Source organism: Mesoplodon bidens, assembly GCF_964165515.1.
Source record: "Mesoplodon bidens genome assembly, chromosome: 18".
In the NCBI taxonomy this organism is placed as follows: Eukaryota; Metazoa; Chordata; class Mammalia; order Artiodactyla; family Ziphiidae; genus Mesoplodon; species Mesoplodon bidens.
Window position 1 is genome coordinate 29,775,047 of NC_138175.1, and position 27,102 is coordinate 29,802,148.

Sequence of the window (27,102 nt, forward strand, 5' to 3'; positions counted from 1 at the left end):
TTATTTAACGCCAGGTCTGCCTATCACCTACAATGACGCCGTCCCTGGGGAGCATCCCATGATTGGGGAACCTCCACCCTGGCGTGGGGTGGACCGGCTACAGTGAGGAGCCCCCCTGGAAAGTTGAGGCAAAGAAGCCCCCGCGGAAATGAGCCAGGATCCCTCCAGGAAAGGAAGACACAAGTGAGGACGACTAGCGGCTGAAGGCAATGTTCAGCGCGCTGCGGTTCCAGGAGACGGTACCGGAAACATGCTTCCAAAGGACCGTGGTGGGGACCGGGGCTGGCAACGCCTGGGGACACGTGGGCTGGGCGAAACGGTGCTGAGGGTCACATCCGCCTGCCGTCTCTGACACCGCTCCCCGGCTCCAGCCAAGCCAGGGACACGAGCGGGAGGCGGGGGCTGTTCTCAGGCTGCAGGAAACGGCGACCCGCAGGCCGGCGGCGCGGGGCCCGGGGCGGGGAAGACCGCAGGACGCGGGAGCTGGATTCCTGCACAACCCGCCAACAGGGTGGCTGCTCCCGTCGGGCACATTGGGAAGGGGCGGCCAGGGGGCTGGGACACCGCTTACCGCACGGCACCCGGTTCCTCCGCTCCAGCCGGCACCGAAGTGGAATCGTGCGCTCGGCCCCGCCTGTTGCTCACAGCCCGGCCCAGGGCGCTGAGGGCGCTGCGGACGGCGCGGGCGCTGCGGACGGCGCGGGCGCGGGCGCGGGCGTGGGCGCGGGCGCGGATCCGCGGGGCGCGTGCAAGGCGGGGGCGGGGCCTCTGCGCCCGGGCCGCCTCCTCGGCCTATAACTGAGCCCCCGGGCTCCTCGCTCCCACACGGCCCCCACCGGACCCGTGCAGCCGCTTCGCCCCTTGCTTTGGACCTCGGGCCTCACTTCTCCTCCAGATGGACCCCAAGTGCTCCTGCCCCACTGGTAAGGGAGCCCTGGCTTTGAGCCTTAGGATGCCCCCTTCCCAGGCACAGGACGACAAGGGAGGGTTTTGAGTTTGAGCTCAGGAGGACTCCTGTCACGGGTCCGGGGCTTTCTTGGTAGCCAGGCCCCTGGGAGCATGTCAGTCTCCCTTTGCCTCTCTGTTGACACTGAGGGCACGGAGGCTCCAGGCTGTCCTTCTTGAGGTCACCCAGCTGGTCAGGGGATTGCTAGACCGGGACCCAGTGTTTGGAGGAGGCCTCGGAGCTGCCAGGACTGGATGGGAGGAGGGGACACTGCCTCTTTGGGGTTCAGGCCATGGGCCCTGGCCCCCAGCCCCAGTCAGCCTGGGCTGGGTCTGGAGCCTGGGACCTTCCCTGTGGAGTCCCATCAGGAGGGGACCTACTCTCCTTGGACCAGAAGAGACGAGCTGGGGCTTCTCTATCCGCCTGAGTGGACACGAGCTCCCAGGACTGGGTCCTGACGGAGGAGGAGGGCTCAGGGAGGCATTGCTGACCGTCTGCTGTAGCTCCTGCATCCCTCTCCCTGCTCACTGCTGGCCTTTCCCTTCCTGGCAGGCGGCTCCTGCAGCTGCGCTGGCTCCTGCACCTGCAAGGCCTGCAGATGCACCTCCTGCAAGAAGAGTGAGTGTGCGGGGCCTTCTCTGGCAATGCGGGGTGTGGGCTGAGTGCGAGGAGGGAGCCCAGAGCTCAGCAGGCAGGAGCAGGAGAGAGACCAAACTTCCCGGCACCCCCCTCACCAGGAAGGGATTCCCAATCAGAGCTGGAATCACCTTCGACATGACCGAGACCCAGGCGCGCACTAGAGAACAGGGAGACTGAGGCCCAGACGGGTCACCAACCAACGACCTCAGACCTGTCACTAGAACTAGTCCTCCTGCCTCCTGAGGCACGCTTCTGAATCCTCCCAGGGACTGAAGCACTGTAGGGACATGAGCGAGCGACCGTGTGTGGCTTCTCGGACCTGGTGCAGCCCCTTCCTGTCGAAGCAGCCCAGAGCCTCCCTATCCCGAGCGGGAGCTACTCTGTGAGGGGTTTGCCTCCACTTTGATCCTGAGGACGTGGCTCACATCACTGGTGGTGCTGGGGGCCGGCTTTCTCTTGCCCCAGAGGCCCTGCTCACTGTCTGTCCAAGGCGCTGTGCCCTGTCCTGGGCACAGATGGGGCAGGCGACCTGAACCTAGTGTCTGAGAGCAATTCTCTCAGGACAGAGGACACCGTCGTAAACTCAGGGTCTGGGCCTGAGGGCGGCTGGGGCCAGGCCTGGTGTTGGGAAGGGTGGTTGTGGACAACGCGTGGTCCGACTGCACGCTGCCCTTGCCTCCCCAGGCTGCTGCTCCTGCTGCCCCGTGGGCTGCGCCAAGTGTGCCCAGGGCTGCGTCTGCAAAGGGGCCTCGGACAAGTGCAGCTGCTGTGCCTGATGTCGCGGAGAGCCTGCCCCAGGTGTCAGTGGAGGACCACGGGCCGACCTGTGTTTTTATACAACTCTGACTTGATTGCTACATTCCCTTTCCTATGAAATATGTGAGTTGTAATAAAAGTTGTTGACACTCTTCCGACTCGGCTCTTTTTTCTGTGCATTGGGAATAAGGGCTTTTGTGCCATCCAGGGCTGGTGTAGGAGACTGGATGAGAAGTGCAGAGACTTGGGTACTGGAACAAAATGTGAGTCCCTCACAAACTGAGTGCCTAAGACAAGCCACACTCCCTCACTGGGTTCATCTTCCGTAAAATGGAAGAGCATTAGACCAGATGCTCTAAGGGTGTTGAGCAGATACAAGGTCCCCTCCATTCTCATGGCAAGGGTTCGTGGCATGGCAAGGGTCGGTGACTTCTCAATGCCTCATTTCCCATCCTCTGATTTCCCTGGCTAACTTCACGTCCTCATAGATTTTAGGCTTCATAGACTCGAAAGAAGTTGGAATCACACCTCCAGTTACCTGAATCCCTACCTGGAAGTCTCAAACTCCCTGCACTGAAAGATGTGTGAATTTTCTAGCTGTGGTTTTTATTTTCTAACTTCACAAACCTAAACTTTGGTAAAATAAAATTAAGTGAACTACTAAGAAGAATTTCAAAGGACACAAAATACAAAACCCAATTTTTGATTCAGTAAATTTGAATAAATGTATGAGGATCAGAGTAATACAGGAAAAATTTAAAAAGTAAAAACATGTTTGTTCACCTGAAACTAACACAATATTGTAAATCAGCCATACTTCAATTATTAGAAAAAAACCATGAGTTCATCAAAGGAGTATGTTGAACACGGAAAACACTTTCAAACGCCCCACTGTGTGGATCACCCACACCTGAAGTAGCTCTTCCCACCATCCCCACAGGGAACATCCGTCTCGGCTGGCCCAGTGCCAGTGAGAGGACACCTGCTACCCCTGAGAGCTCCCTGCGGTGAGTTGGCTCTGAATCTTTGGAAGTTCCTTTAGGTCAGGCTGAACGCTGCCTTCAAAATCCAGCCCTTGGCTACTGGAAACCAGCAAAGTGACTAGGAATTTGTAGGTAATGCCCAGCCATTTCCCAACAAGAGGCAGAGTACCTGGAAACTGGTTCCACATGAAGGACTTCATGTCTGCCTGTGCAGGGTAGTGTCAGATTCTGCATTTACAACGTGGTGGTGGTATTTATTAGGAAGGAGTGAGGCGCTGAGTGACCTGTAAATAATGGCGAGAGCTGGTCCTCCTGACAACTTCTGGAGGGATTTGCTATTTGATGGAAAGTCAAAGAGAAAGACGAGTCACGTGGCCCAAGTGTCAGGACCGCACTCACCCACAGGTGTCCTGTGTGAAGAGGGGATTTCAGGAGCCAGCCTGTGCTGGGTGCATGGGTGCTGGTGTCAGGCAGTCTTGGTTCACAGACCACAGTGGCACTTACCAGCCGCGTATCCTAAATGAGTCGCTCGACCTCTCTAAGTCTCCATGTCCTATAAAAAGGAGATGATATCCCTGTGTGGTATTGAGAGTGGCCTAGCTCCTCACTAGGGCTTAATAAACTCTGTCTACTAGGATGCTTCTGTTCACAGTGACTTTACTGGGACACAATCTTGCTGAATTCCAACAAGCTCTTGGGGAAAGGCTCATGGTGTTGCAAGCATGACTCCAGGCTGGAGGTTCAGGTTTGATTGCAAGTTTACTGATCCACTGGCAGGGGGAGTGCGGATGCCCTGCAATAGCCCCCCTAGGATAAAATGCTGCCACACCATTTGGAGAAACACAAAATCAATGCCCACCCTTCCTATCACTTGATCTATATTGAACCAGTAACACAGTGAACCTGCAGGGGCGGGAATGATTGCGCCAGCTACCCAGAGTTTCAGCAACCTGCCTAAGGGCACACAGATCATATTCAGAGGTCTGAAGCTAGAGCAAGGCTGTCTCACCTCCTTGCCAAAGGTCGCCGATTAGGAGGTCACTGAAGGCTGAGTCCTGCCTATCATTATTCAGAGCTGGAAGTGTCCTTTCAGACAGTCTAGTTGTGCTTCTGGCTGCAGAGATGGGAGACTAAAGTCCAGAGAGGTCACAGAGCTATGCAGAGGGATGTGACTGCCTGCTCAGTGCCCTTCCCACTGCTGAATACTGAAAGGGAAATAACCACTTTTCATGCTTTGCTCTTTAATGCCAGGTCTGCCCATCACTTACAATGATCCCTTCCACGGGGTGGGATCTCATCCTTTGGGAACCTCCATCCTGGTGCAGGGTGGACTGGCTAGGGTCAGGAAATCCCCTGCCAACTTTAGGCCAGGAGCACAGGGACAAGTGTGCCCATCCATCCATTCAGTAGTGCAGAAAAGAAGGAAGGATGGGAGGCAGAGGCCTGAGTTGGTCGCGGTGCTCTTACGGAGAAACGTTAGAGAAGCGCTGCCTAAGGACCATCGTGGGGACCAGGACAGGAAATGGTGGGGGAAGAGGGAGTCGGAGGATTGGTGGTGAAGGTCACATCCACCGCCGCTCTCTGCACACAACTCCCAGGATCCAGCCATGCCTGGGACGGGAGCGCGAGACTAGGGTTGCACACGGGCTCCGGAAAGGGGGAACCTGAAGACAACAGCGCGGGGGCCGGTGGTGGGGAAGACAGCGAGGATACAGAGGCTGGGTTGCTGGAAAATCCCGGAACAAGGTGGCTGCCGCCCTCGGGAAAATCGGGAGGGGCGGACAGGGAGGCTAGGACACCGCGCACCTCCTGGCAAACAGTCCCTACCGGCCAGCAGGCACCAAAGACGGCTCTCCGTGCGCAGAGCGGACCCACGTACACTGGGAGAATCCTGTCTCGGCCCCAAGGGTTGCTCACAGCCGGGGCCCCGGGCGCTGCGGGCGGGGCGGGCGCAGATCCGCGGGGCGGGTGCAAGGAGGGGGTGGGACCTCTGCGCCCGGGCCGCCTCCTCTGGGTACAAACACTGCAAGCAGGCTCCTAGGCTCCACACGCCTCCCACCAGCTCACGGGCCTCTTGGCCGCTTGCTTTCGACCCCCGGCCTCGCCTTGGCTCCAAATGGACCCCAACTGCTCCTGCCCCACTGGTAAGGAACCCCTGGCTCTGGGCCTTGGATGCCCGCTTCTCAGCGCAGGACACAGTGTCCCTGGGGTTAGATGAGGAAGTTTCAATTTGAGCACAAGTGGACGGCCGCGGTTCACCCAGTGCTTTCTTCCCAGCCAGGGCAGCAACAGCATTTTTTTAATCTATTTTTTGTTTTGTTGTTTGGCTGTTACCACTCAGCTTGTGGGAGCTTAGTTCCCTGACCAGGGACGGAACCCAGACACTAGGAAGTGAGAGCGCTGTCCCCTAACCACTAGATCGCCAGAGATTTCCAGCCTCTATTTTTGAAAGGGGAGTACAGAGGCTCAAGACTGCCTTTGTTGAGGTCACCCAGCAGATCACGGAATTGCTAGACCCAGGGTTTGGAGGAGGCCTCGGACTTGACGGGACCTGATGGGAGGAGGGGACACTGCCTCTTTGGGGTTCAGGCCATGGGCCCTGGCCCCCAGCCCCAGTCAGCCTGGGCTGGGTCTGGAGCCTGGGACCTTCCCTGTGGAGTCCCATCAGGAGGGGACCTACTCTCCTTGGACCAGAAGAGACGAGCTGGGGCTTCTCTATCTGCCTGAGTGGACACGAGCTCCCAGGGCTGCGTCCTGACGGAGGAGGAGGGCTCAGGGAGGCATTGCTGACCGTCTGCTGTAGCTCCTGCATCCCTCTCCCTGCTCACTGCTGGCCTTTCCCTTCCTGGCAGGCGGCTCCTGCAGCTGCGCTGGCTCCTGCACCTGCAAGGCCTGCAGATGCACCTCCTGCAAGAAGAGTGAGTGTGCGGGGCCTTCTCTGGCAATGCGGGGTGTGGGCTGAGTGCGAGGAGGGAGCCCAGAGCTCAGCAGGCAGGAGCAGGACAGTGACCAAACTTCCCGGCACCCCCCTCACCAGGAAGGGATTCCCAATCAGAGCTGGAATCACCTTCGACATGACCGAGACCCAGGCGCGCACTAGAGAACAGGGAGACTGAGGCCCAGACGGGTCACCAACCAACGACCTCAGACCTGTCACTAGAACTAGTCCTCCTCCCTCCTGAGTCACGCTTCTGAATCCTCCCAGGGACTGAAGCACTGTAGGGACATGAACGAGTGACCCTGTGTGGCTTCTCGAACCTGGTGCAGCCCCTTCCTGTCGAAGCAGCCCAGAGCCTCCCTATCCCGAGCGGGAGCTACTCTGTGAGGGGTTTGCCTCCACTTTGATCCTGAGGACTTGGCTCACATCACTGGTGGTGCTGGGGGCTGGCTTTGTCTTGTCCCCAGAGGCCCTGCTCAGTGTCTCTCCAAGGCGCTGTGCCCTGTCCTGGGCACAGATGGGGCAGGCGACCTGAACCTAGTGTCTGAGAGCAATTCTCTCAGGACAGAGAGGACACCGTCGTAAACTCAGGGTCTGGGACTGAGGGCGGCTGGGCCAGGCCTGCTGTTGGGAAGGGTGGTTGCGGACAACGCGTGGTCCGACTGCACGCTGCCCTTGCCTCCCCAGGCTGCTGCTCCTGCTGCCCCGTGGGCTGCGCCAAGTGTGCCCAGGGCTGCGTCTGCAAAGGGGCCTCGGACAAGTGCAGCTGCTGTGCCTGATGTCGCGGAGAGCCTGCCCCAGGTGTCAACAGGGCAACCAGGACAAACCTGCATTTTACCGTTTTTCATACAAGCGGACCTGACGCTACATTCCTTTTTCTATGAAATATGTGAGTTGTAATAAAAGTTGTTGACTTTATTCTGGCTCTGTCTTCCTTCTTCTGTCTTGAACAAAGAGACGCCGTGCCCATCAGGGCTGGCGTGGGGAACTGGACTGGACGTGCAGAGACCTCGGCTCTGGACCATAGAGTACCCCCCCACCCGCCAAAACCCACGCACACGGAGCGTCTTAGCCCCTTAGGTTAAGTTGAGCTTCAGTTTCTCAGCTCCAAATGAAAGCCTCGCCAGATGACATAGGGCACTGGACACACAGAGGACACGCTCCCTCTATTCCCCTTACGAGTAGGGATTGCAGAGAACGTTGTCCATTTCTCATTGTCCTTCTCTGGGGGCCCCTGCCAAACTCAGTCCTCGGTGATGAGAGCCTGGAAAAGTACCCAGAGGGGATGGAATCCCACACCCCTCTTGTTTGACTTCTACACGCGACTGGCGTCTAAAACACCCTGGAAAGACCTATTTGTATTTTCTGCCACAGTTTTAACCCTGGTCAGTAAAAAGAATCGCTGAGATAAAATAGAAAAGGACACTATATGTGACACCCATTTTTCCCTTCAACACGTCAAATCACCTTCATACGTGGAGGAGCAATTCTGAAAGCTGGACGCTTTCATATGCTGCACTTACATTGAAGGTGTGCCCGAGTCCTGGGAACGCTTCACAGACGCCCCACTGTGCGGACCACACACGCCTGGAGCAGCTCTGCCCCCTGCCTCCCCACAGGGAACATCAGTCTTGGCTTGCCCAGGGCTACTGACAGGACACTCGCCACCCGTGACAGCTCCCTGCAGGGCCTTGGCTCTGAATCTTCGCAAGTTCCTCCCTAGATCAGGCTGACACCTTCCCTTCCCTCAAATGCAGCCCGTGGCTACTTGACACCCCGATAGTGATTTGAATTTGGTGGGAATTTCCCAGCTGTTTCCCTGAGACTTGCTTTCAGAAGAAGGACCTCATGTGTTCCTCTGCAGAGTGATGGTGGTGCTGCAGTGCGGAGGGCCTGGTGCTGTTTATTAGCAAGAAGCGTGTGTTGAGGGAACAGGTAATATAGTTCAGGTGTTGCGCCCCCTGGCGGTCTGGGGAGGGAACTCCTAGTTGATGGGCACTCGGAGAGAAAGAGGAGACACGTGGCTCAGAAGTCAGGAGCAAGATTGCCCACAGGTGCCCTGTGTGAAGGGGGGCATTTCAGGAGCCGGCCCGTTCTGCGTGCGTGGGTGTTGGTGTCAGGCACTCGGGTTCACAGCCAGCATGCCACTTCCTGACCTGGCAAGTCACTGATACTCTCGGAGATTTCATTTCCTCCTTTCGATAAAAAAGATTAATTTCAATGAGGGGGAAAAAGCCAGATAGTGGCCTGGCTCCTAGCTCGGGCTTCCCGAACGGTGTCCTTTATGATCGCTCTCTCCACACTGACATTTGTGCACAGAGAATCCTTGAGCTCCCAACAAGCTCCTGGAGAAAGGCTCCCTGGTTTGCAAGCAAGCTCATGGTGAGGGCACAGATGGATAGGAACCTTGCTTATCCAGTGCCAGAGGGCGTGGGGATGTTCTCCAACAAGCCCCATGGAACGAGGCACCGCCACAGCATTTGCACAGACTCAGTGAACCTGCAAGGTCTGGAGTGAGGGTGCCAATTGCAGAGAGGTTAAGCAACTTACCCAAGGGCACACAGCCTATACTCAGAGGACTACGCCTACACTACAGCTGTCTCACCTCCCGGCCACAGGGTGCCGGTTATGACATCACTGGAGGCTGAATCCGGCCTCTCCTTTTTCAGGGCTGCAAGGGTCTTCGGAGACAGTCCAGCTGTGCTCCTGGCTGCAGAGGTGGGAGGCTGAAGCCCAGAGAGGTCACAGAGCTGTGCAGAGGGCTCTGACTGCCAGCTCAGGGCTTTCCCACCGCTGCCTCTGTGCCAGGTGTTCCGTGTTCTCACCTTTCATGGGATGACACGGTGTCCGGTTGGGCGGGGGGCTGCAGTCAGCCTGCAGGAGGGCCAGTCCCATCTGTGTCACATGTAGCCCTGTGACATAACCTCTCTCTGGCTCAGTCTCCTCTGCTCTAAAGGGCAAAATGATAGTGTCTGGCTCTCGGGACTACAGAATTGAATACACGCAAAGAAGGTCAGAACCTACCGGGCACTCAGTGAGTCATCCATCGGATCACCGATTCACTTATTTATCTCTTTATTTATTTGTTATCATTAGCCTAGGAGACATTGTCCTCCTTCCAGACACGCAAGCAAGGATGGTGTGTTTAGCTCTGTGCTCTGGGCCGTCCTCATCAACCCTGTGAGCCTGGGACCAGTTCCCCTGAGAGGGTTATCCGGCCTTCCCGCAAAGAGCCGTTGACACTACAGGTAGAAAGCCGTGAGTCACACAGTCGCCGTCCTCCTAACACATACAGAAGGATCCTGCCATTTCTGCTGTCACCTGCATCCGGATTTCCTTACCATTTTCTTTTCAGCGATTTTCCGAAATATGTTATGCCAAAAGAAACCTCTTGAACACTACTGAAGGAGAGAGTCAGAAGGCAGCCACAAAGTCATAAATCCATTCCTATTCCGTCACTCTGGTCGCCCCCAGGATTGAGCTGGACATGGCAGAGACGGGCTGAGGACACAGCTCTGGGCCAAAGGGGAGCTTTCTCACTGACTCCCTCTCTCAGCCGCGAAGCGACAAAAGCACAGAAGCAGGGCACCACTCCCCAGCACCGTGGGCCTGCCTCCGGAGCCTCCTTGTACTGTAGGTAGTTTGGCCTTTGGGAAACGGGCTCCTGACTAGGATCTCCCTTCCCGGTTGGTGTGACAGTTCAAAGAGCAAGAGTGATGAACAAGGCTTGGCCTGGACTCCACGGTGAGTAACTGTCGGGACTACTCAAAGGGAACTATCCACTTGTCTCGCTGCTTTGTTATTTAACGCCAGGTCTGCCTATCACCTACAATGACGCCGTCCCTGGGGAGCATCCCACGATTGGGGAACCTCCACCCTGGCGTGGGGTGGACCGGCTACAGTGAGGAGCCCCCCTGGAAAGTTGAGGCAAAGAAGCCCCCGCGGAAATGAGCCAGGATCCCTCCAGGAAAGGAAGACACAAGTGAGGACGACTAGCGGCTGAAGGCAATGTTCAGCGCGCTGCGGTTCCAGGAGACGGTACCGGAAACATGCTTCCAAAGGACCGTGGTGGGGACCGGGGCTGGCAACGCCTGGGGACACGTGGGCTGGGCGAAACGGTGCTGAGGGTCACATCCGCCTGCCGTCTCTGACACCGCTCCCCGGCTCCAGCCAAGCCAGGGACACGAGCGGGAGGCGGGGGCTGTTCTCAGGCTGCAGGAAACGGCGACCCGCAGGCCGGCGGCGCGGGGCCCGGGGCGGGGAAGACCGCAGGACGCGGGAGCTGGATTCCTGCACAACCCGCCAACAGGGTGGCTGCTCCCGTCGGGCACATGGGGAAGGGGCGGCCAGGGGGCTGGGACACCGCTTACCGCACGGCACCCGGTTCCTCCGCTCCAGCCGGCACCGAAGTGGAGTCGTGCGCTCGGCCCCGCCTGTTGCTCACAGCCCGGCCCAGGGCGCTGAGGGCGCTGCGGACGGCGCGGGCGCGGGCGCGGGCGCGGGCGTGGGCGCGGGCGCGGATCCGCGGGGCGCGTGCAAGGCGGGGGCGGGGCCTCTGCGCCCGGGCCGCCTCCTCGGCCTATAACTGAGCCCCCGGGCTCCTCGCTCCCACACGGCCCCCACCGGACCCGTGCAGCCGCTTCGCCCCTTGCTTTGGACCTCGGGCCTCACTTCTCCTCCAGATGGACCCCAAGTGCTCCTGCCCCACTGGTAAGGGAGCCCTGGCTTTGAGCCTTAGGATGCCCCCTTCCCAGGCACAGGACGACAAGGGAGGGTTTTGAGTTTGAGCTCAGGAGGACTCCTGTCACGGGTCCGGGGCTTTCTTGGTAGCCAGGCCCCTGGGAGCATGTCAGTCTCCCTTTGCCTCTCTGTTGACACTGAGGGCACGGAGGCTCCAGGCTGTCCTTCTTGAGGTCACCCAGCTGGTCAGGGGATTGCTAGACCGGGACCCAGTGTTTGGAGGAGGCCTCGGAGCTGCCAGGACTGGATGGGAGGAGGGGACACTGCCTCTTTGGGGTTCAGGCCATGGGCCCTGGCCCCCAGCCCCAGTCAGCCTGGGCTGGGTCTGGAGCCTGGGACCTTCCCTGTGGAGTCCCATCAGGAGGGGACCTACTCTCCTTGGACCAGAAGAGACGAGCTGGGGCTTCTCTATCCGCCTGAGTGGACACGAGCTCCCAGGACTGGGTCCTGACGGAGGAGGAGGGCTCAGGGAGGCATTGCTGACCGTCTGCTGTAGCTCCTGCATCCCTCTCCCTGCTCACTGCTGGCCTTTCCCTTCCTGGCAGGCGGCTCCTGCAGCTGCGCTGGCTCCTGCACCTGCAAGGCCTGCAGATGCACCTCCTGCAAGAAGAGTGAGTGTGCGGGGCCTTCTCTGGCAATGCGGGGTGTGGGCTGAGTGCGAGGAGGGAGCCCAGAGCTCAGCAGGCAGGAGCAGGAGAGAGACCAAACTTCCCGGCACCCCCCTCACCAGGAAGGGATTCCCAATCAGAGCTGGAATCACCTTTGACATGACCGAGACCCAGGCGCGCACTAGAGAACAGGGAGACTGAGGCCCAGACGGGTCACCAACCAACGACCTCAGACCTGTCACTAGAACTAGTCCTCCTGCCTCCTGAGGCACGCTTCTGAATCCTCCCAGGGACTGAAGCACTGTAGGGACATGAGCGAGCGACCGTGTGTGGCTTCTCGGACCTGGTGCAGCCCCTTCCTGTCGAAGCAGCCCAGAGCCTCCCTATCCCGAGCGGGAGCTACTCTGTGAGGGGTTTGCCTCCACTTTGATCCTGAGGACGTGGCTCACATCACTGGTGGTGCTGGGGGCCGGCTTTCTCTTGCCCCAGAGGCCCTGCTCACTGTCTGTCCAAGGCGCTGTGCCCTGTCCTGGGCACAGATGGGGCAGGCGACCTGAACCTAGTGTCTGAGAGCAATTCTCTCAGGACAGAGGACACCGTCGTAAACTCAGGGTCTGGGCCTGAGGGCGGCTGGGGCCAGGCCTGGTGTTGGGAAGGGTGGTTGTGGACAACGCGTGGTCCGACTGCACGCTGCCCTTGCCTCCCCAGGCTGCTGCTCCTGCTGCCCCGTGGGCTGCGCCAAGTGTGCCCAGGGCTGCGTCTGCAAAGGGGCCTCGGACAAGTGCAGCTGCTGTGCCTGATGTCGCGGAGAGCCTGCCCCAGGTGTCAGTGGAGGACCACGGGCCGACCTGTGTTTTTATACAACTCTGACTTGATTGCTACCTTCCCTTTCCTATGAAATATGTGAGTTGTAATAAAAGTTGTTGACACTCTTCCGACTCGGCTCTTTTTTCTGTGCATTGGGAATAAGGGCTTTTGTGCCATCCAGGGCTGGTGTAGGAGACCGGATGAGAAGTGCAGAGACTTGGGTACTGGAACAAAATGTGAGTCCCTAACAAACTGAGTGCCTAAGACAAGCCACACTCCCTCACTGGGTTCATCTTCCGTAAAATGGAAGAGCATTAGACCAGATGCTCTAAGGGTGTTGAGCAGATACAAGGTCCCCTCCATTCTCATGGCAAGGGTTCGTGGCATGGCAAGGGTTGGTGACTTCTCAATGCCTCATTTCCCATCCTCTGATTTCCCTGGCTAACTTCACGTCCTCATAGATTTTAGGCTTCATAGACTCGAAAGAAGTTGGAATCACACCTCCAGTTACCTGAATCCCTACCTGGAAGTCTCAAACTCCCTGCACTGAAAGATGTGTGAATTTTCTAGCTGTGGTTTTTATTTTCTAACTTCACAAACCTAAACTTTGGTAAAATAAAATTAAGTGAACTACTAAGAAGAATTTCAAAGGACACAAAATACAAAACCCAATTTTTGATTCAGTAAATTTGAATAAATGTATGAGGATCAGAGTAATACAGGAAAAATTTAAAAAGTAAAAACATGTTTGTTCACCTGAAACTAACACAATATTGTAAATCAGCCATACTTCAATTATTAGAAAAAAACCATGAGTTCATCAAAGGAGTATGTTGAACACGGAAAACACTTTCAAACGCCCCACTGTGTGGATCACCCACACCTGAAGTAGCTCTTCCCACCATCCCCACAGGGAACATCCGTCTCGGCTGGCCCAGTGCCAGTGAGAGGCCACCTGCTACCCCTGAGAGCTCCCTGCGGTGAGTTGGCTCTGAATCTTTGGAAGTTCCTTTAGGTCAGGCTGAACGCTGCCTTCAAAATCCAGCCCTTGGCTACTGGAAACCAGCAAAGTGACTAGGAATTTGTAGGTAATGCCCAGCCATTTCCCAACAAGAGGCAGAGTACCTGGAAACTGGTTCCACATGAAGGACTTCATGTCTGCCTGTGCAGGGTAGTGTCAGATTCTGCATTTACAACGTGGTGGTGGTATTTATTAGGAAGGAGTGAGGCGCTGAGTGACCTGTAAATAATGGCGAGAGCTGGTCCTCCTGACAACTTCTGGAGGGATTTGCTATTTGATGGAAAGTCAAAGAGAAAGACGAGTCACGTGGCCCAAGTGTCAGGACCGCACTCACCCACAGGTGTCCTGTGTGAAGAGGGGATTTCAGGAGCCAGCCTGTGCTGGGTGCATGGGTGCTGGTGTCAGGCAGTCTTGGTTCACAGACCACAGTGGCACTTACCAGCCGCGTATCCTAAATGAGTCGCTCGACCTCTCTAAGTCTCCATGTCCTATAAAAAGGAGATGATATCCCTGTGTGGTATTGAGAGTGGCCTAGCTCCTCACTAGGGCTTAATAAACTCTGTCTACTAGGATGCTTCTGCTCACAGTGACTTTACTGGGACACAATCTTGCTGAATTCCAACAAGCTCTTGGGGAAAGGCTCATGGTGTTGCAAGCATGACTCCAGGCTGGAGGTTCAGGTTTGATTGCAAGTTTACTGATCCACTGGCAGGGGGAGTGCGGATGCCCTGCAATAGCCCCCCTAGGATAAAATGCTGCCACACCATTTGGAGAAACACAAAATCAATGCCCACCCTTCCTATCACTTGACCTATATTGAAACAGTAACACAGTGAACCTGCAGGGGCGGGAATGATTGCGCCAGCTACCCAGAGTTTCAGCAACCTGCCTAAGGGCACACAGATCATATTCAGAGGTCTGAAGCTAGAGCAAGGCTGTCTCACCTCCTTGCCAAAGGTCGCCGATTAGGAGGTCACTGAAGGCTGAGTCCTGCCTATCATTATTCAGAGCTGGAAGTGTCCTTTCAGACAGTCTAGTTGTGCTTCTGGCTGCAGAGATGGGAGACTAAAGTCCAGAGAGGTCACAGAGCTATGCAGAGGGATGTGACTGCCTGCTCAGTGCCCTTCCCACTGCTGAATACTGAAAGGGAAATAACCACTTTTCATGCTTTGCTCTTTAATGCCAGGTCTGCCCATCACTTACAATGATCCCTTCCACGGGGTGGGATCTCATCCTTTGGGAACCTCCATCCTGGTGCAGGGTGGACTGGCTAGGGTCAGGAAATCCCCTGCCAAGTTTAGGCCAGGAGCACAGGGACAAGTGTGCCCATCCATCCATTCAGTAGTGCAGAAAAGAAGGAAGGATGGGAGGCAGAGGCCTGAGTTGGTCGCGGTGCTCTTACGGAGAAACGTTAGAGAAGCGCTGCCTAAGGACCATCGTGGGGACCAGGACAGGAAATGGTGGGGGAAGAGGGAGTCGGAGGATTGGTGGTGAAGGTCACATCCACCGCCGCTCTCTGCACACAACTCCCAGGATCCAGCCATGCCTGGGACGGGAGCGCGAGACTAGGGTTGCACACGGGCTCCGGAAAGGGGGAACCTGAAGACAACAGCGCGGGGGCCGGTGGTGGGGAAGACAGCGAGGATACAGAGGCTGGGTTGCTGGAAAATCCCGGAACAAGGTGGCTGCCGCCCTCGGGAAAATCGGGAGGGGCGGACAGGGAGGCTAGGACACCGCGCACCTCCTGGCAAACGGTCCCTACCGGCGAGCAGGCACCAAAGACGGCTCTCCGTGCGCAGAGCGGACCCACGTACACTGGGAGAATCCTGTCTCGGCCCCAAGGGTTGCTCACAGCCGGGGCCCCGGGCGCTGCGGGCGGGGCGGGCGCAGATCCGCGGGGCGGGCGCAAGGAGGGGGTGGGACCTCTGCGCCCGGGCCGCCTCCTCTGGGTACAAACACTGCAAGCAGGCTCCTAGGCTCCACACGCCTCCCACCAGCTCACGGGCCTCTTGGCCGCTTGCTTTCGACCCCCGGCCTCGCCTTGGCTCCAAATGGACCCCAACTGCTCCTGCCCCACTGGTAAGGAACCCCTGGCTCTGGGCCTTGGATGCCCGCTTCTCAGCCCAGGACACAGTGTCCCTGGGGTTAGATGAGGAAGAAGTTTCAATTTGAGCACAAGTGGACGGCCGCGGTTCACCCAGTGCTTTCTTCCCAGCCAGGGCAGCGACAGCATTTTTTTAATCTATTTTTTGTTTTGTTGTTTGGCTGTTACCACTCAGCTTGTGGGAGCTTAGTTCCCTGACCAGGGACGGAACCCAGACACTAGGAAGTGAGAGCGCTGTCCCCTAACCACTAGATCGCCAGAGATTTCCAGCCTCTATTTTTGAAAGGGGAGTACAGAGGCTCAAGACTGCCTTTGTTGAGGTCACCCAGCAGGTCAGGGGATTGCTAGACCGGGACCCAGTGTTTGGAGGAGGCCTCGGAGCTGCCAGGACTGGATGGGAGGAGGGGACACTGCCTCTTTGGGGTTCAGGCCATGGGCCCTGGCCCCCAGCCCCAGTCAGCCTGGGCTGGGTCTGGAGCCTGGGACCTTCCCTGTGGAGTCCCATCAGGAGGGGACCTACTCTCCTTGGACCAGAAGAGACGAGCTGGGGCTTCTCTATCCGCCTGAGTGGACACGAGCTCCCAGGACTGGGTCCTGACGGAGGAGGAGGGCTCAGGGAGGCATTGCTGACCGTCTGCTGTAGCTCCTGCATCCCTCTCCCTGCTCACTGCTGGCCTTTCCCTTCCTGGCAGGCGGCTCCTGCAGCTGCGCTGGCTCCTGCACCTGCAAGGCCTGCAGATGCACCTCCTGCAAGAAGAGTGAGTGTGCGGGGCCTTCTCTGGCAATGCGGGGTGTGGGCTGAGTGCGAGGAGGGAGCCCAGAGCTCAGCAGGCAGGAGCAGGACAGTGACCAAACTTCCCGGCACCCCCCTCACCAGGAAGGGATTCCCAATCAGAGCTGGAATCACCTTCGACATGACCGAGACCCAGGCGCGCACTAGAGAGCAGGGAGACTGAGGCCCAGACGGGTCACCAACCAACGACCTCAGACCTGTCACTAGAACTAGTCCTCCTGCCTCCTGAGGCACGCTTCTGAATCCTCCCAGGGACTGAAGCACTGTAGGGACATGAGCGAGCGACCGTGTGTGGCTTCTCGGACCTGGTGCAGCCCCTTCCTGTCGAAGCAGCCCAGAGCCTCCCTATCCCGAGCGGGAGCTACTCTGTGAGGGGTTTGCCTCCACTTTGATCCTGAGGACGTGGCTCACATCACTGGTGGTGCTGGGGGCCGGCTTTGTCTTGTCCCCAGAGGCCCTGCTCACTGTCTGTCCAAGGCGCTGTGCCCTGTCCTGGGCACAGATGGGGCAGGCGACCTGAACCTAGTGTCTTGAGAGCAATTCTCTCAGGACAGAGGACACCGTCGTAAACTCAGGGTCTGGGCCTGAGGGCGGCTGGGGCCAGGCCTGGTGTTGGGAAGGGTGGTTGTGGACAACGCGTGGTCCGACTGCACGCTGCCCTTGCCTCCCCAGGCTGCTGCTCCTGCTGCCCCGTGGGCTGCGCCAAGTGTGCCCAGGGCTGCGTCTGCAAAGGGGCCTCGGACAAGTGCAGCTGCTGTGCCTGATGTCGCGGAGAGCCTGCCCCAGGTGTCAACAGGGCAACCAGGACAAACCTGCATTTTACCGTTTTTCATACAAGCGGACCTGACGCTACATTCCTTTTTCTATGAAATATGTGAGTTGTAATAAAAGTTGTTGACTTTATTCTGGCTCTGTCTTCCTTCTTCTGTCTTGAACAAAGAGACGCCGTGCCCATCAGGGCTGGCGTGGGGAACTGGACTGGACGTGCAGAGACCTCGGCTCTGGACCAAAGAGTACCCCCCCACCCGCCAAAACCCACGCACACGGAGCCTCTTAGCCCCTTAGGTTAAGTTGAGCTTCAGTTTCTCAGCTCCAAATGAAAGCCTCGCCCGATGACATAGGGCACTGGACACACAGAGGACACACTCCCTCTATTCCCCTTACGAGTAGGGATTGCAGAGAACGTTGTCCATTTCTCATTTTCCTTCTCTGGGGGCCCCTGCCAAACTCAGTCCTCGGTGATGAGAGCCTGGAAAAGTACCCAGAGGGGATGGAATCCCACACCCCTCTTGTTTGACTTCTACACGCGACTGGCGTCTAAAACACCCTGGAAAGACCTATTTGTATTTTCTGCCACAGTTTTAACCCTGGTCAGTAAAAAGAATCGCTGAGATAAAATAGAAAAGGACACTATATGTGACACCCATTTTTCCCTTCAACACGTCAAATCACCTTCATACGTGGAGGAGCAATTCTGAAAGCTGGACGCTTTCATGTGCTGCAGTTACATTGAAGGTGTGCCCGAGTCCTGGGAACGCTTCACAGACGCCCCACTGTGCGGACCACACACGCCTGGAGCAGCTCTGCCCCCTGCCTCCCCACAGGGAACATCAGTCTTGGCTTGCCCAGGGCTACTGACAGGACACTCGCCACCCGTGACAGCTCCCTGCAGGGCCTTGGCTCTGAATCTTCGCAAGTTCCTCCCTAGATCAGGCTGACATCTTCCCTTCCCTCAAATGCAGCCCGTGGCTACTTGACACCCCGATAGTGATTTGAATTTGGTGGGAATTTCCCAGCTGTTTCCCTGAGACTTGCTTTCAGAAGAAGGACCTCATGTGTTCCTCTGCAGAGTGATGGTGGTGCTGCAGTGCGGAGGGCCTGGTGCTGTTTATTAGCAAGAAGCGTGTGCTGAGGGAACAGGTAATATAGTTCAGGTGTTGCGCCCCCTGGCGGTCTGGGGAGGGAACTCCTAGTTGATGGGCACTCGGAGAGAAAGAGGAGACACGTGGCTCAGAAGTCAGGAGCAAGATTGCCCACAGGTGCCCTGTGTGAAGGGGGGCATTTCAGGAGCCGGCCCGTTCTGCGTGCGTGGGTGTTGGTGTCAGGCACTCGGGTTCACAGCCAGCATGCCACTTCCTGACCTGGCAAGTCACTGATACTCTCGGAGATTTCATTTCCTCCTTTCGCTAAAAAAGATTAATTTCAATGAGGGGGAATAAGCCAGATAGTGGCCTGGCTCCTAGCTCGGGCTTCCCGAACGGTGCCCTTTATGATCGCTCTCTCCACACTGACATTTGTGCACAGAGAATCCTTGAGCTCCCAACAAGCTCCTGGAGAAAGGCTCCCTGGTTTGCAAGCAAGCTCATGGTGAGGGCACAGATGGATAGGAACCTTGCTTATCCAGTGCCAGAGGGCGTGGGGATGTTCTCCAACAAGCCCCATGGAACGAGGCACCGCCACAGCATTTGCACAGACTCAGTGAACCTGCAAGGTCTGGAGTGAGGGTGCCAATTGCAGAGAGGTTAAGCAACTTACCCAAGGGCACACAGCCTATACTCAGAGGACTACGCCTACACTACAGCTGTCTCACCTCCCGGCCACAGGGTGCCGGTTATGACATCACTGGAGGCTGAATCCGGCCTCTCCTTTTTCAGGGCTGCAAGGGTCTTCGGAGACAGTCCAGCTGTGCTCCTGGCTGCAGAGGTGGGAGGCTGAAGCCCAGAGAGGTCACAGAGCTGTGCAGAGGGCTCTGACTGCCAGCTCAGGGCTTTCCCACCGCTGCCTCTGTGCCAGGTGTTCCGTGTTCTCACCTTTCATGGGATGACATGGTGTCCGGTTGGGCGGGGGGCTGCAGTCAGCCTGCAGGAGGGCCAGTCCCATCTGTGTCACATATAGCCCTGTGACATAACCTCTCTCTGGCTCAGTCTCCTCTGCTCTAAAGGGCAAAATGATAGTGTCTGGCTCTCGGGATTACAGAATTGAATACACGCAAAGAAGGTCAGAACCTACCGGGCACTCAGTGAGTCATCCATCGGATCACCGATTCACTTATTTATCTCTTTATTTATTTGTTATCATTAGCCTAGGAGACATTGTCCTCCTTCCAGACACGCAAGCAAGGATGGTGTGTTTAGCTCTGTGCTCTGGGCCGTCCTCATCAACCCTGTGAGCCTGGGACCAGTTCCCCTGAGAGGGTTATCCGGCCTTCCCGCAAAGAGCCGTTGACACTACAGGTAGAAAGCCGTGAGTCACACAGTCGCCGTCCTCCTAACACATACAGAAGGATCCTGCCATTTCTGCTGTCACCTGCATCCGGATTTCCTTACCATTTTCTTTTCAGCGATTTTCCGAAATATGTTATGCCAAAAGAAACCTCTTGAACACTACTGAAGGAGAGAGTCAGAAGGCAGCCACAAAGTCATAAATCCATTCCTATTCCGTCACTCTGGTCGCCCCCAGGATTGAGCTGGACATGGCAGAGACGGGCTGAGGACACAGCTCTGGGCCAAAGGGGAGCTTTCTCACTGACTCCCTCTCTCAGCCGCGAAGCGACAAAAGCACAGAAGCAGGGCACCACTCCCCAGCACCGTGGGCCTGCCTCCGGAGCCTCCTTGTACTGTAGGTAGTTTGGCCTTTGGGAAACGGGCTCCTGACTAGGATCTCCCTTCCCGGTTGGTGTGACAGTTCAAAGAGCAAGAGTGATGGACAAGGCTTGGCCTGGACTCCACGGTGAGTAACTGTCGGGACTACTCAAAGGGAACTATCCACTTGTCTCGCTGCTTTGTTATTTAACGCCAGGTCTGCCTATCACCTACAATGACGCCGTCCCTGGGGAGCATCCCACGATTGGGGAACCTCCACCCTGGCGTGGGGTGGACCGGCTACAGTGAGGAGCCCCCCTGGAAAGTTGAGGCAAAGAAGCCCCCGCGGAAATGAGCCAGGATCCCTCCAGGAAAGGAAGACACAAGTGAGGACGACTAGCGGCTGAAGGCAATGTTCAGCGCGCTGCGGTTCCAGGAGACGGTACCGGAAACATGCTTCCAAAGGACCGTGGTGGGGACCGGGGCTGGCAACGCCTGGGGACACGTGGGCTGGGCGAAACGGTGCTGAGGGTCACATCCGCCTGCCGTCTCTGACACCGCTCCCCGGCTCCAGCCAAGCCAGGGACACGAGCGGGAGGCGGGGGCTGTTCTCAGGCTGCAGGAAACGGCGACCCGCAGGCCGGCGGCGCGGGGCCCGGGGCGGGGAAGACCGCAGGACGCGGGAGCTGGATTCCTGCACAACCCGCCAACAGGGTGGCTGCTCCCGTCGGGCACATGGGGAAGGGGCGGCCAGGGGGCTGGGACACCGCTTACCGCACGGCACCCGGTTCCTCCGCTCCAGCCGGCACCGAAGTGGAGTCGTGCGCTCGGCCCCGCCTGTTGCTCACAGCCCGGCCCAGGGCGCTGAGGGCGCTGCGGACGGCGCGGGCGCGGGCGCGGGCGCGGGCGTGGGCGCGGGCGCGGATCCGCGGGGCGCGTGCAAGGCGGGGGCGGGGCCTCTGCGCCCGGGCCGCCTCCTCGGCCTATAACTGAGCCCCCGGGCTCCTCGCTCCCACACGGCCCCCACCGGACCCGTGCAGCCGCTTCGCCCCTTGCTTTGGACCTCGGGCCTCACTTCTCCTCCAGATGGACCCCAAGTGCTCCTGCCCCACTGGTAAGGGAGCCCTGGCTTTGAGCCTTAGGATGCCCCCTTCCCAGGCACAGGACGACAAGGGAGGGTTTTGAGTTTGAGCTCAGGAGGACTCCTGTCACGGGTCCGGGGCTTTCTTGGTAGCCAGGCCCCTGGGAGCATGTCAGTCTCCCTTTGCCTCTCTGTTGACACTGAGGGCACGGAGGCTCCAGGCTGTCCTTCTTGAGGTCACCCAGCTGGTCAGGGGATTGCTAGACCGGGACCCAGTGTTTGGAGGAGGCTTCGGAGCTGCCAGGACTGGATGGGAGGAGGGGACACTGCCTCTTTGGGGTTCAGGCCATGGGCCCTGGCCCCCAGCCCCAGTCAGCCTGGGCTGGGTCTGGAGCCTGGGACCTTCCCTGTGGAGTCCCATCAGGAGGGGACCTACTCTCCTTGGACCAGAAGAGACGAGCTGGGGCTTCTCTATCCGCCTGAGTGGACACGAGCTCCCAGGACTGGGTCCTGACGGAGGAGGAGGGCTCAGGGAGGCATTGCTGACCGTCTGCTGTAGCTCCTGCATCCCTCTCCCTGCTCACTGCTGGCCTTTCCCTTCCTGGCAGGCGGCTCCTGCAGCTGCGCTGGCTCCTGCACCTGCAAGGCCTGCAGATGCACCTCCTGCAAGAAGAGTGAGTGTGCGGGGCCTTCTCTGGGAATGCGGGGTGTGGGCTGAGTGCGAGGAGGGAGCCCAGAGCTCAGCAGGCAGGAGCAGGAGAGAGACCAAACTTCCCGGCACCCCCCTCACCAGGAAGGGATTCCCAATCAGAGCTGGAATCACCTTCGACATGACCGAGACCCAGGCGCGCACTAGAGAACAGGGAGACTGAGGCCCAGACGGGTCACCAACCAACGACCTCAGACCTGTCACTAGAACTAGTCCTCCTGCCTCCTGAGGCACGCTTCTGAATCCTCCCAGGGACTGAAGCACTGTAGGGACATGAGCGAGCGACCGTGTGTGGCTTCTCGGACCTGGTGCAGCCCCTTCCTGTCGAAGCAGCCCAGAGCCTCCCTATCCCGAGCGGGAGCTACTCTGTGAGGGGTTTGCCTCCACTTTGATCCTGAGGACGTGGCTCACATCACTGGTGGTGCTGGGGGCCGGCTTTCTCTTGCCCCAGAGGCCCTGCTCACTGTCTGTCCAAGGCGCTGTGCCCTGTCCTGGGCACAGATGGGGCAGGCGACCTGAACCTAGTGTCTGAGAGCAATTCTCTCAGGACAGAGGACACCGTCGTAAACTCAGGGTCTGGGCCTGAGGGCGGCTGGGGCCAGGCCTGGTGTTGGGAAGGGTGGTTGTGGACAACGCGTGGTCCGACTGCACGCTGCCCTTGCCTCCCCAGGCTGCTGCTCCTGCTGCCCCGTGGGCTGCGCCAAGTGTGCCCAGGGCTGCGTCTGCAAAGGGGCCTCGGACAAGTGCAGCTGCTGTGCCTGATGTCGCGGAGAGCCTGCCCCAGGTGTCAGTGGAGGACCACGGGCCGACCTGTGTTTTTATACAACTCTGACTTGATTGCTACCTTCCCTTTCCTATGAAATATGTGAGTTGTAATAAAAGTTGTTGACACTCTTCCGACTCGGCTCTTTTTTCTGTGCATTGGGAATAAGGGCTTTTGTGCCATCCAGGGCTGGTGTAGGAGACCGGATGAGAAGTGCAGAGACTTGGGTACTGGAACAAAATGTGAGTCCCTAACAAACTGAGTGCCTAAGACAAGCCACACTCCCTCACTGGGTTCATCTTCCGTAAAATGGAAGAGCATTAGACCAGATGCTCTAAGGGTGTTGAGCAGATACAAGGTCCCCTCCATTCTCATGGCAAGGGTTCGTGGCATGGCAAGGGTTGGTGACTTCTCAATGCCTCATTTCCCATCCTCTGATTTCCCTGGCTAACTTCACGTCCTCATAGATTTTAGGCTTCATAGACTCGAAAGAAGTTGGAATCACACCTCCAGTTACCTGAATCCCTACCTGGAAGTCTCAAACTCCCTGCACTGAAAGATGTGTGAATTTTCTAGCTGTGGTTTTTATTTTCTAACTTCACAAACCTAAACTTTGGTAAAATAAAATTAAGTGAACTACTAAGAAGAATTTCAAAGGACACAAAATACAAAACCCAATTTTTGATTCAGTAAATTTGAATAAATGTATGAGGATCAGAGTAATACAGGAAAAATTTAAAAAGTAAAAACATGTTTGTTCACCTGAAACTAACACAATATTGTAAATCAGCCATACTTCAATTATTAGAAAAAAACCATGAGTTCATCAAAGGAGTATGTTGAACACGGAAAACACTTTCAAACGCCCCACTGTGTGGATCACCCACACCTGAAGTAGCTCTTCCCACCATCCCCACAGGGAACATCCGTCTCGGCTGGCCCAGTGCCAGTGAGAGGCCACCTGCTACCCCTGAGAGCTCCCTGCGGTGAGTTGGCTCTGAATCTTTGGAAGTTCCTTTAGGTCAGGCTGAACGCTGCCTTCAAAATCCAGCCCTTGGCTACTGGAAACCAGCAAAGTGACTAGGAATTTGTAGGTAATGCCCAGCCATTTCCCAACAAGAGGCAGAGTACCTGGAAACTGGTTCCACATGAAGGACTTCATGTCTGCCTGTGCAGGGTAGTGTCAGATTCTGCATTTACAACGTGGTGGTGGTATTTATTAGGAAGGAGTGAGGCGCTGAGTGACCTGTAAATAATGGCGAGAGCTGGTCCTCCTGACAACTTCTGGAGGGATTTGCTATTTGATGGAAAGTCAAAGAGAAAGACGAGTCACGTGGCCCAAGTGTCAGGACCGCACTCACCCACAGGTGTCCTGTGTGAAGAGGGGATTTCAGGAGCCAGCCTGTGCTGGGTGCATGGGTGCTGGTGTCAGGCAGTCTTGGTTCACAGACCACAGTGGCACTTACCAGCCGCGTATCCTAAATGAGTCGCTCGACCTCTCTAAGTCTCCATGTCCTATAAAAAGGAGATGATATCCCTGTGTGGTATTGAGAGTGGCCTAGCTCCTCACTAGGGCTTAATAAACTCTGTCTACTAGGATGCTTCTGCTCACAGTGACTTTACTGGGACACAATCTTGCTGAATTCCAACAAGCTCTTGGGGAAAGGCTCATGGTGTTGCAAGCATGACTCCAGGCTGGAGGTTCAGGTTTGATTGCAAGTTTACTGATCCACTGGCAGGGGGAGTGCGGATGCCCTGCAATAGCCCCCCTAGGATAAAATGCTGCCACACCATTTGGAGAAACACAAAATCAATGCCCACCCTTCCTATCACTTGACCTATATTGAAACAGTAACACAGTGAACCTGCAGGGGCGGGAATGATTGCGCCAGCTACCCAGAGTTTCAGCAACCTGCCTAAGGGCACACAGATCATATTCAGAGGTCTGAAGCTAGAGCAAGGCTGTCTCACCTCCTTGCCAAAGGTCGCCGATTAGGAGGTCACTGAAGGCTGAGTCCTGCCTATCATTATTCAGAGCTGGAAGTGTCCTTTCAGACAGTCTAGTTGTGCTTCTGGCTGCAGAGATGGGAGACTAAAGTCCAGAGAGGTCACAGAGCTATGCAGAGGGATGTGACTGCCTGCTCAGTGCCCTTCCCACTGCTGAATACTGAAAGGGAAATAACCACTTTTCATGCTTTGCTCTTTAATGCCAGGTCTGCCCATCACTTACAATGATCCCTTCCACGGGGTGGGATCTCATCCTTTGGGAACCTCCATCCTGGTGCAGGGTGGACTGGCTAGGGTCAGGAAATCCCCTGCCAAGTTTAGGCCAGGAGCACAGGGACAAGTGTGCCCATCCATCCATTCAGTAGTGCAGAAAAGAAGGAAGGATGGGAGGCAGAGGCCTGAGTTGGTCGCGGTGCTCTTACGGAGAAACGTTAGAGAAGCGCTGCCTAAGGACCATCGTGGGGACCAGGACAGGAAATGGTGGGGGAAGAGGGAGTCGGAGGATTGGTGGTGAAGGTCACATCCACCGCCGCTCTCTGCACACAACTCCCAGGATCCAGCCATGCCTGGGACGGGAGCGCGAGACTAGGGTTGCACACGGGCTCCGGAAAGGGGGAACCTGAAGACAACAGCGCGGGGGCCGGTGGTGGGGAAGACAGCGAGGATACAGAGGCTGGGTTGCTGGAAAATCCCGGAACAAGGTGGCTGCCGCCCTCGGGAAAATCGGGAGGGGCGGACAGGGAGGCTAGGACACCGCGCACCTCCTGGCAAACGGTCCCTACCGGCGAGCAGGCACCAAAGACGGCTCTCCGTGCGCAGAGCGGACCCACGTACACTGGGAGAATCCTGTCTCGGCCCCAAGGGTTGCTCACAGCCGGGGCCCCGGGCGCTGCGGGCGGGGCGGGCGCAGATCCGCGGGGCGGGCGCAAGGAGGGGGTGGGACCTCTGCGCCCGGGCCGCCTCCTCTGGGTACAAACACTGCAAGCAGGCTCCTAGGCTCCACACGCCTCCCACCAGCTCACGGGCCTCTTGGCCGCTTGCTTTCGACCCCCGGCCTCGCCTTGGCTCCAAATGGACCCCAACTGCTCCTGCCCCACTGGTAAGGAACCCCTGGCTCTGGGCCTTGGATGCCCGCTTCTCAGCCCAGGACACAGTGTCCCTGGGGTTAGATGAGGAAGAAGTTTCAATTTGAGCACAAGTGGACGGCCGCGGTTCACCCAGTGCTTTCTTCCCAGCCAGGGCAGCGACAGCATTTTTTTAATCTATTTTTTGTTTTGTTGTTTGGCTGTTACCACTCAGCTTGTGGGAGCTTAGTTCCCTGACCAGGGACGGAACCCAGACACTAGGAAGTGAGAGCGCTGTCCCCTAACCACTAGATCGCCAGAGATTTCCAGCCTCTATTTTTGAAAGGGGAGTACAGAGGCTCAAGACTGCCTTTGTTGAGGTCACCCAGCAGGTCAGGGGATTGCTAGACCGGGACCCAGTGTTTGGAGGAGGCCTCGGAGCTGCCAGGACTGGATGGGAGGAGGGGACACTGCCTCTTTGGGGTTCAGGCCATGGGCCCTGGCCCCCAGCCCCAGTCAGCCTGGGCTGGGTCTGGAGCCTGGGACCTTCCCTGTGGAGTCCCATCAGGAGGGGACCTACTCTCCTTGGACCAGAAGAGACGAGCTGGGGCTTCTCTATCCGCCTGAGTGGACACGAGCTCCCAGGACTGGGTCCTGACGGAGGAGGAGGGCTCAGGGAGGCATTGCTGACCGTCTGCTGTAGCTCCTGCATCCCTCTCCCTGCTCACTGCTGGCCTTTCCCTTCCTGGCAGGCGGCTCCTGCAGCTGCGCTGGCTCCTGCACCTGCAAGGCCTGCAGATGCACCTCCTGCAAGAAGAGTGAGTGTGCGGGGCCTTCTCTGGCAATGCGGGGTGTGGGCTGAGTGCGAGGAGGGAGCCCAGAGCTCAGCAGGCAGGAGCAGGACAGTGACCAAACTTCCCGGCACCCCCCTCACCAGGAAGGGATTCCCAATCAGAGCTGGAATCACCTTCGACATGACCGAGACCCAGGCGCGCACTAGAGAGCAGGGAGACTGAGGCCCAGACGGGTCACCAACCAACGACCTCAGACCTGTCACTAGAACTAGTCCTCCTGCCTCCTGAGGCACGCTTCTGAATCCTCCCAGGGACTGAAGCACTGTAGGGACATGAGCGAGCGACCGTGTGTGGCTTCTCGGACCTGGTGCAGCCCCTTCCTGTCGAAGCAGCCCAGAGCCTCCCTATCCCGAGCGGGAGCTACTCTGTGAGGGGTTTGCCTCCACTTTGATCCTGAGGACGTGGCTCACATCACTGGTGGTGCTGGGGGCCGGCTTTGTCTTGTCCCCAGAGGCCCTGCTCACTGTCTGTCCAAGGCGCTGTGCCCTGTCCTGGGCACAGATGGGGCAGGCGACCTGAACCTAGTGTCTTGAGAGCAATTCTCTCAGGACAGAGGACACCGTCGTAAACTCAGGGTCTGGGCCTGAGGGCGGCTGGGGCCAGGCCTGGTGTTGGGAAGGGTGGTTGTGGACAACGCGTGGTCCGACTGCACGCTGCCCTTGCCTCCCCAGGCTGCTGCTCCTGCTGCCCCGTGGGCTGCGCCAAGTG

General features: G+C 57.5%; 1 protein-coding gene across 1 annotated transcript; it reads left to right on the top strand.

The window, feature by feature from the left end:
- The first annotated feature begins 15,374 nt into the window (after nucleotides 1-15,374).
- Nucleotides 15,375-22,590, top strand: LOC308605458 (metallothionein-1E). The gene is made up of 3 exons (XM_081215498.1): nucleotides 15,375-15,517; nucleotides 21,606-21,671; nucleotides 22,377-22,590. The coding sequence occupies exons 1-3, from the start codon at nucleotides 15,490-15,492 to the stop codon at nucleotides 22,466-22,468; spliced, it is 186 nt and encodes a 61-aa protein (XP_081071624.1). The 5' UTR covers nucleotides 15,375-15,489; the 3' UTR covers nucleotides 22,469-22,590.
- The last annotated feature ends 4,512 nt before the right edge of the window (nucleotides 22,591-27,102 follow it).

Coding starts and splice junctions, on each gene's coding strand:
- LOC308605458 (XM_081215498.1), top strand. CDS start 15,490: ATGGACCCCAACTGCTCCTGCCCCACTG. Junction 15,518..21,605: donor CAACTGCTCCTGCCCCACTG/GTAAGGAACCCC, acceptor CCTTCCTGGCAG/GCGGCTCCTGCAGCTGCGCT. Junction 21,672..22,376: donor ATGCACCTCCTGCAAGAAGA/GTGAGTGTGCGG, acceptor TTGCCTCCCCAG/GCTGCTGCTCCTGCTGCCCC.